This window comes from Micropterus dolomieu, linkage group LG20 (assembly GCF_021292245.1).
Source record: "Micropterus dolomieu isolate WLL.071019.BEF.003 ecotype Adirondacks linkage group LG20, ASM2129224v1, whole genome shotgun sequence".
In the NCBI taxonomy this organism is placed as follows: domain Eukaryota; kingdom Metazoa; phylum Chordata; class Actinopteri; order Centrarchiformes; family Centrarchidae; genus Micropterus; species Micropterus dolomieu.
The window spans coordinates 24,544,985-24,553,997 of NC_060169.1; the positions used below are offsets into that span (position 1 = coordinate 24,544,985).

The 9,013-nt window shown below is 39.7% G+C and overlaps 1 protein-coding gene across 1 annotated transcript in view; it reads left to right on the forward strand.

Annotated features, from left to right (window-relative positions):
• Window positions 1-1,927, forward strand: part of LOC123958734 (b(0,+)-type amino acid transporter 1-like) — a 6,141-nt gene extending 4,214 nt beyond the window's left edge. The window contains exons 8-9 of the mRNA XM_046032302.1: window positions 672-846; window positions 1,058-1,927. Of these exons, the coding sequence (XP_045888258.1) occupies window positions 672-846; window positions 1,058-1,119 (237 nt within the window). The 3' untranslated portion in view covers window positions 1,120-1,927. The remainder of the gene's footprint in view (window positions 1-671; window positions 847-1,057) is intronic.
• Window positions 1,928-9,013: the final 7,086 nt, after the last annotated feature.

Below are 9,013 nucleotides of genomic sequence, written 5' to 3' on the forward strand. Positions count from 1 at the left end.
ATCCTCAGACCCCTTGTGAGACCATATGCTGGTGCGGTTGGCCCTGGCTTCCTCCTAATGCAAGACAATGCTAGATCTCATGTGGCTGGAGTGTGTCAGCAGTTCCTGCAAGAGGAAGGCATTGATGCTATGGACTGGCCCGCCCGTTCCCCTGACCTGATTCCAACTGAGCACATCTGGGACATCATGTCTCGCTCCATCCACCAACGCCACGTTGCACCACAGACTGTTCAGGAGTTGGGTTAGGCTTTAGTCCAGGTCTGGGAGGAGATCCCTCAGGAGACCATCCGCCACCTCATCAGGAGCATGCCCAGGCGTCGTAGGGAGGTCATACAGGCACGTGGAGGCCACACACACTACTGAGCCTCATTTTGACTTGTTTTAAGGACATTACATCAAATTTGGATCGGCCTGTAGTGTGGTTTTCCACTTTGATTTTGAGTGTGACTCCAAATCCAGACCTCCATGGGTTGATAAATTTGATTTCCATTGATAATTTTTGTGTGATTTTGTTGTCAGCACATTCAACTATGTAAAGAAAGGAGTATTTAATGAGATTATTTCATTCATTCAGATCTAGGATGTGTTATTTTACTGTTCCCTTTATTTTTTTGAGCAGTGTATATACTAAACAATGTGCCTTGTGTAATTGTGTGATTTGGTACTCAAAGGTACCGATTGTCATACCATGCCTAATGGTCCTGGTGTCCTGCTACTTAGTCCTGGCTCCCATCATTGATAAGCCAGAGCTGGAGTACCTCTACTGTACTATCTTCATCTTCAGTGGACTTCTCCTCTACTACCCTTTCATCCACCGGAAGGTCAACTGGGCACGCAAACTCATGAGTATGTTTTACTCTGAACTGACTTCATCTCAAAAATTAAGATGTTAAAATATTTCCATTGGTTTTTGACCATTAGTGTAGAATAAAATGGGACATCATGTGCTCAAAAGGTAGAAAGCAAGTTCATGAAATACAGTGTTATGTTGCGCTGACCTCATGATGAACCCACTTGAATAGTGTTGATGTGACCTTTGACCTCCATTCCCCTGTAGGGCCCATCACCATGCATCTCCAGCTGCTGATGGAAGTAGTTCCTCCTGAGAAAATTGAATGAGAAGGGACACAATTGACAACCAGGTCAACTGCTGCTTGCCGTGAAACACGTCAAGCCTGGTTTTGGAAACAGTGGGCTAGAAATTTGGTGCCCAGAGTGGGTCAGAGCCAAACATCAGAGCCCACCTCTGTAGCTGTATTACGAAAGTAAAAGGGGCTGCGTTGTGTTTATGAACCCGTGTATAAGGACAAAAGATGTAATCATTTGTCATTTGGGTTCAGGGATGAAAAAAGAGGATTCATGTTTCTAGAGTATAGGAAAGCCTCTGCTGTAATTAAAATGTACTTTGACATATAAATAAAGGCGTAGAAGAGCTGGATTGACCATATTCTCATGATGTCTTTCCCCTCATGAATAAATAAATCACTTACAAAAACCTTCCTGCTGTGATGGTTAAGCTACAACTAAAGGATGCTAGGTAGTATTTTAACGTGCCAGCACTTAGGAAACATTAACCAATCATATTAAACATTTCTTTATGTAGTTAATGTGCAATAATGTTTTTACTGGGCCAAAGATCATATGACTAAGAGCTACTAGAGGATTAAGATATGCATGAATCTGAATTTGAGCAAAGGGAGCAAGGGAAATGCTAAACATTGTAAATGCATTGCGGGGACAACATGAAGGCTCAGCAGATCATGCAACAAGATGCAGAAACGTGTGTTTTTTTTCCACATAAGAGTTTCTTGAATGATGTATGCGCATTATTTAGTAGACTAATGCTCTCACTCCTGTCTTTCACACTGGATTATATTGGAACAGTGCTGCATTGTGTTGGCTGGTGGTTATTAAATGTATTGATCTTGTTGAGCATAAAGTGGACATGGTAAATAAACCTTTTGTGATTCCAGCAAATATCCCTACTGTGTCTTCCTGATCAAACAGCTGTTTTAGCTAAGAATCGTTTGTGAATATGTGCATTCTGTCTCTCCTGGTTATAAACTCATTATACAATAATGCTATTTATTGTAGGCATATGGCTAGTGATGTGTGATTATGAAATGTATTTGATTTTGACAGGAAAGGTGGAAAGATAAATTTGGATTACAGAGTGTGATGACACTTTAAACTGTGGCCCTAAAAGAGATTTGAGTCTTCTTCTGATAGTCTAAACAAAAATCTAACACATATTTATTACAAGATTGTGTTAGATATTTGTATTTTTTGTCAACTTGGTGGTCTATTCATATCAATTAATAGATTTGTGTGTGAGGCTTGAAGCAAAGAACTTTCAAACCTTTGCTTGTGGAAAAGACAGGGGAAGCCACAGTTATTAGCAAATGCAATAAATTCAGTGAATCCTATGCTTCCAACTGTCCACCAGGTGTCAGTACAGCACTGTTGAATTGAGCCCCCAGTGCTCCAATTACCATTGTCAGGTGCTAGAGAACCAGCGCAACCTGATGACAAATGGGCCACTGGAACAAGACATTCATGGACTAGAGCTCCAAATATGGATCTGATATATACATATATCTATATATATGTAATGTTTTCCATGATATAATATTACTTTAATGTTATTATTTTTAATGATAGATGGATAACTGTAATCAGGTGAAAATAGGGAGCAATAGTCTTAATTAGTTGTTGTCATTATTGTCTTAAGTATGTACTTGTATTTAGTGTGCACCTTACCATGGATGGTATAAAGAGGAAATTTAAGTAAAGGGAATATGTCTCTGGCTTAGTACACATTGAAGTTCAACACTACGTAGTCTCAAAGAAAAAGCAGGCCTATGCAGAAACTACATTTGGACTATGTTGCCCTCCAGTGGCACACTGTAAATCCATACAGAGTCAAATAAGGATCTGTACGATGTGCGATCCCCAGATGTAAAAGTGAAGGTTTTCTACAGGAGGTACTAGTAAATCTGCACTGGCTGTGCGGAATGAGAGGACATTGCAGAGAAGCTGTAAGGTAACTTCTGCCAAACTGGTTGGAACTGTCTAGAGAAGCAGCATGTTGGCTGTGTAGCCTGTTGTGTTTGGCTCTGTTTAAATGCGCATGTTGCTTTTGTCAAAGAATGCTGTTGTCCTGCACAATCAACTCAACAGGTCCCACATGAAGACTGAATACATGCTGACAAAATACAAAGACGGAGTTGTGATTCAGTGGACATAGCTGTAGCATAACATATATGCCCTGGCTTACATCATATCTCCTCCTTCTATATTTTTGTATTTTTTTAAATTTAGAGTACAGACGAGCAGTTACAGTCTGTTTCATCACTCTTTAATGGGCATTTGGGTCCCAGGATGAAAAAACAGCATTTTTCATTTGGGTCCTGGGAAGAAGAAGTAAAACCACTCTGAATGTATCCCCCTAAAAAATCTTTTGTGGTGTTGGTTCTTTTGAAATTAGGGTTGGGCGATGTCTACAAAATTTCCATCAGACGATGTCTACAATGAAACATCGAGATGGACGATGGCATTGGGTGCAACCTGAACTTCTCTGACAATGAATGGAGAGTTGTCCGATGCAGGACAACTCTCCATTCAGAGTTGTCCGATGCAGGACAACTCTCCATTCATTGTCAGAGAAGTTCAGGAACTTGATTTGGATACATTTGTTAATTTTCATAGTGACTAAGTGTGCTTTACGAGTGGTAGACACAGTTTTCCCACATTAGAAAAAAATGCCACAAAAGTACCTTTTCGAATGCCCCTTTCAGAAATAAAACAAGATAATGTTCCCTCTGTGTGCCCTTCCAGTGGAAAATGTGATGCAGTGCCCTAATGGGTGCCTCTTTGTGTGAGGAAATGTAATAAAGTGCCGTCCAAGGTGCCCCTATGTGCAAAAAACACGATTTAGGACCCTCTGCTGGGACAGATTCCCACTGCTCGAAAATACCAATTGTCTATGCTAACTTTCGTCGATGCTTGAAAGGCATGAATTTCTGATGAATACGCGCCAACGTGCTTAGTTCAATTTCTGCCCCACCACATGAAGCTGGTGCCCTTTTTGTTTTTTTTAGCCCCTAGCCTTCAGACAACCTGAGTCCGCCACTGTGCTTGACAATACGAGGCTTAATTTATCCTGCTGTTGAATTCTTTCTTTACATTTTGGTATTTTGGATCAGTGGTAGAAGAAGAACCAATACAACAATTTATAATACAAATTCCTATGGAAGTGCTTAAACTGTCAAAAGTAAAAGTATCGTTCTGCAGTAAAATATTCCCTGTGTTTTATCTGTTCCTCCAAAGGGTGAACAGATAAATCTGAGGGGTAATGAGTTGATTAATGGGAGAGTAAAGATGAAAAAAATAATTTCAAATACACACATTTATATTAATGTTGTAGATTTTTCTCTAATCTTTCCTTTTTTTTTTTTGTAAAATATGGGTTAATTTGACCTTTTTGGTCCTCAAACTGTTATTTTAATGAAACTATTTGAGAAGTTTATAGGGTGAAAAGTTGAACGGCTAACAACTCACACATTTCAATCATGACAAGAGGCCCCAAGTTCACATGCCAAATGGCTGGGAACGACTACTTAGACTGCTCCTGTATTTTATGAGTTTATCATATGTTTTAATCTATAATCTTAATCTGTAAATTAACAGGTATCTGCCAAATAAATGTAGTGGCATAAAAAGTACAACATTTATCTCTGAAATGTAGTGGAGTAGTATGTATGAACATAAAATGGAAATAGGTACTCAGATAAAATACCTCAAAATTAAAGTACAGTTCTTAAGTAAATCTACTTTGTTACTTTCCACCACTGACTTGGATGCAGATTGAGTAGTTGTAAAAACTACAACAGGAAAGTGTATAACCTGTAGCAAAGTATTGTTACACATAGTAAGCTAGCAAATTAAAACTAGGGAATATAAGATTGTGTTGTTCAGCTATTTGGATCCCTATTGGCTAACATCCCAGCAAACACTACCCTCCATGGGCTCTTTGCTTATTTTGGGCCATCCAATTAACCAGCATATTTTGTGAGAGTGAATGGAAACCACAGCACCCATTGGAAACTCATGGCAAACACATTCAACCTCCACACAGGAAGGACCAGAGCTGAGAATTGAACCCCAGTCTTTCTGCTAGGACACAATCAAAAACGTTATACATACAGTACTGAATGCTAACCTGCATCACAACCCATTTTTATAACATACAAATCTTCACATCCTCGCACACAGGGCCTACATTTTTAGGATAAGCTGGTCGCTTAAGCTGGCTGTGATATAATCAAGAGCTGTTGCTTCCATCTGTTTATTAGCTACTATGGCATGTCCTAATCAAACTTTGCATTAGTGCAGACTGATTGAACATTAATATGCTAAATATTCTGATGGAACTGAATGCGCGTTCTCAATATGCACTCGCTCTCTACACGTGCATGCAGCTTTGCCTGCACGGACACACGTGCACACACTCACACACAAACACGTACAGTACGCTCAAATATCATCTCATTAATGGATAGACAGCTCTGATGAGAACTCATCTGCATATCATTATCATTACATTACTGCACTTTTCCAATCAGTTAGTGAATTACCATTTGGATTAGAACCTCGCAATCATTCAGTGACCTTTCCAAGAACTGCATTATAATGTGTCACTAATGAACATATGCTACAAGTGAAGTCTGTGCTTGTTCTGATTGTTTTTGGATTATCAGAAATAATGCTTCAAAACCTCAGAGAGGGAAAGGTATGTGGGGCTGAGTTCAATTTTCAAAGGTTTTGGTTTGTAATATCCTGGGCTATCTCAGGTTTCCTCTGACAGCCTTGATATTTGACTTGACTTATTCACCGTTTGCTCTACTGGGTACTTTGTGATATTAAATTAAGACTTGATGGTTAAAAGTGCCTGTAATTGCAGAGTTTAAGTGTAAATGCACTCAGTTCACTGATTGTGGCACCTGAGGGCAGAGGAAATTCACAGTGAAAAATACATTTTTTGTCAGAGTCCAAGTATCACTTAAACATCCTGCAGAGGAGACTATTTTGTCAACATGCCCTGTTTTCCTCCATTGGAGGGCACACTTGAATAAGCAGTGGCAGTGAAGTGAGCCAGAGCCCCCCTCCACTGGCACAGCTCCCGGAAATGTCCTGGCATTGCCTTCAGTGTTAAGAACATTATGAAAAAATGCTCTTCAATTTATATGTTTCAAATGACTGTTCTCTCACAAATGTCCCATTAATAATTTAGTTTGACAGTCCTTCTCTTTCCATTATGAATGTCTGTTTGTCCCCCCTCCGCCCAGAATGTAGGCCTACGGCTAGTTTACTTAAAGTTAGTTACTTTTGCTGAATAATGTCACTTGTGGCATTTATAGGATAATGTCAAATGCTAAAATGTTGCATAACAGTAGTGCAAGTAAACTTACATAGTCTTGCTTTAATTCTCAAGCATCATGTGCGAGAAGCTTCCAAAAAAGCCATATCTTGCCAAACTTGCACAAAACTATAATTGTGACAGTAATGAAACCTTGAAGTAGTGTTTGTTTTTTAAAACCTGCTTTAGCTTTACAACATTTCTATTATGATATGATGATGATTATTATCTTTTATACTGTAAAAGTATACAATTACTAGCAAAGTAAAGTTGGCACTAAATTAAACATCTTTTCTGTGATTGTCTTAATGGTCTGGTACTCAAAGAATGGCTCCCTCTCATATATCCAAACCATTTGGTGGGATGAGCTACATCCCAGGCGGTATACCGCTGCTGATAAATTGTTTAAGACATGAGCTGACCTCTGTTTTCCACACACACTCTGCCAGCTTATTGGGATTTTACCATAAAAAGGACTTCTGCAATGACTCCTACATCACTTAGTGGAGAGACAATTAATCACAACCCTGAATATCAGGATATTTTTTTGTCTGTACTGTCTCTCTTTCACTGTCTTCCTATCACTCACATGCTCTTTCTCTGTGCACACTCACACACACTCTTCCTCTTTCTCCTGCCAGGATTTTCTCTATATTCCCTTTGATCTTCCTCCTCCTCCCCACTCTTTGCCCTGTTAAGGCTCTTTGCTAACTTTAATTGAGCAACTTAGAGATCAGTGGCCGATCCCGTCACTCACAGGTGAAGACACCGTTCAACTTACTTTATTATCATCTTTTATACTGTATATAGTACATGTATATATGTGTGTGTGTGTGTGTGTGTGTGTGTGTGTGTGTGTGTGTGTGGGTGGTGTGTACAGAATATTTAATTCAAATAGAGGTATTTGCATGTTTGTTTTTATACCGTGTTAATGTGTGAAAATGTCAGGGATCGGGAATGGAATTCAAAAACATTATATATATATATATATATAAAAAAAGTGGTGCTTGCTAATTGTGGTGCTGTGCAGGCTCCGCTCTTGCACCCACTGTAGTTTCTGGCTGTTTAGCAGGTCTTTGATCAGCAGATAGTGAGATGGTAGGGAGGCTGGTTATGTTGGCTTCTCCGCCTGATGCATGGGTGGCTCCTTTCCACATTCTGCACACAGTGGGAGGCTGGACTGTTGGTGTGTGCGTGCTTGTGTGTGTGTGTATGTGAAAGAGAAAAAGAGTGAAGTAGAGAGGAAGAGCTACATAGGCAGAGAAAGGTAAAGACGGGAATTGTTAATAATTAGGTCGGGGGGGGGCTTGAATGAAGGAGTGCAAACAGCTTTTACTGGCTGCCTGGCAGGATCCTCTCTGATGTTTATCCTGCCTGTGTGCACTTCTAAACATACCACCAGCCACTGCTCCTTCACAGCCAAGTTATGATCTCAGCTCCTCATAAAAGATGGTTTTCCTCATCTGTCAATGAGAGTTAGTGCAGCAGAAAGACACCATCAACACACAGCAAGTGCAATATATTATGCCATATTGCCAGATGTTCCGCAAAAATGCAGCGAGAAGAATGACATGAGAGGCTGAACTTAAAATAATAATTTAAGGCAGACTGCAGCAGCTGTCCAAATAGCCTGCTTATTCAAATCAATAATGCTGTTTTCACAGTTATCGGACTAAACTAGGTAATCCTGTTTTCTGGTCTACCCTCTCAGAGCAAATGTACAAGCTGTGACATGTTGCTTGTCCTGCAGTCAATAACAGCCTGCGTGCCTATCTGGGGAGGGCATTAAATGATAAAAAAGACTCTCACTTATGGAAAAATGTGCTTATATAGATTTCCTATTCAATCAATCTATGGCATGTTGTGGAGAGCCTGCCTCTCATATTAGCAGCTATGAATCAACTCTCTTTATCGACACATGTAGTAATGCAAGTGTAGCTGGGTAATCAGCATGTGCAGAATATAGCCTGTGATTTGTTACTGTACCTATAAATAAAGATATTACAACCCCAATTCCAATGAAGTTGGAACATTGTGTAAAACGTAAATACAAACAGAATACAATGATTTTCAAATCCTTTTCAACCTATATTCAACTGAATACACCAAAGACAAGATATTTTATGTTCAAACTGATAAACTTTATTGTTTTTTGCAAATATTCACTCACTTTGAATTTGATGCCTGCAACACGTTCCAAAAAAGCTGGGACAGGGGCATGTTTACCATTGTGTTACATCACCTTTCCTTTTAACAACACTCAATAAGCGTTTGGGAACTGTGGACACTAATTGTTGAAGCTTTATAGGTGGAATTCTTTACCATTCTTGCTTGATGTACAACTTCAGTTGCTCAACAGTCCGGGGTCTCTGTCTCGTATTTTGCGCTTCATAATGCGCAACACATTTTCAATGGGAGACAGGTCTGGACTGCAGGCAGGCCAGTCTAGTACCCGCACTCTTTTACTACGAAACCACGCTGTTGTAACACGTGCAGAATGTGGCTTGGCATTGTTTTGCTGAAATAAACAGAAAAAACGTTGCTTGGATGGCAGCATATGTTGCTCCAAAACCTGTATGTACCTTTCAGCATTAA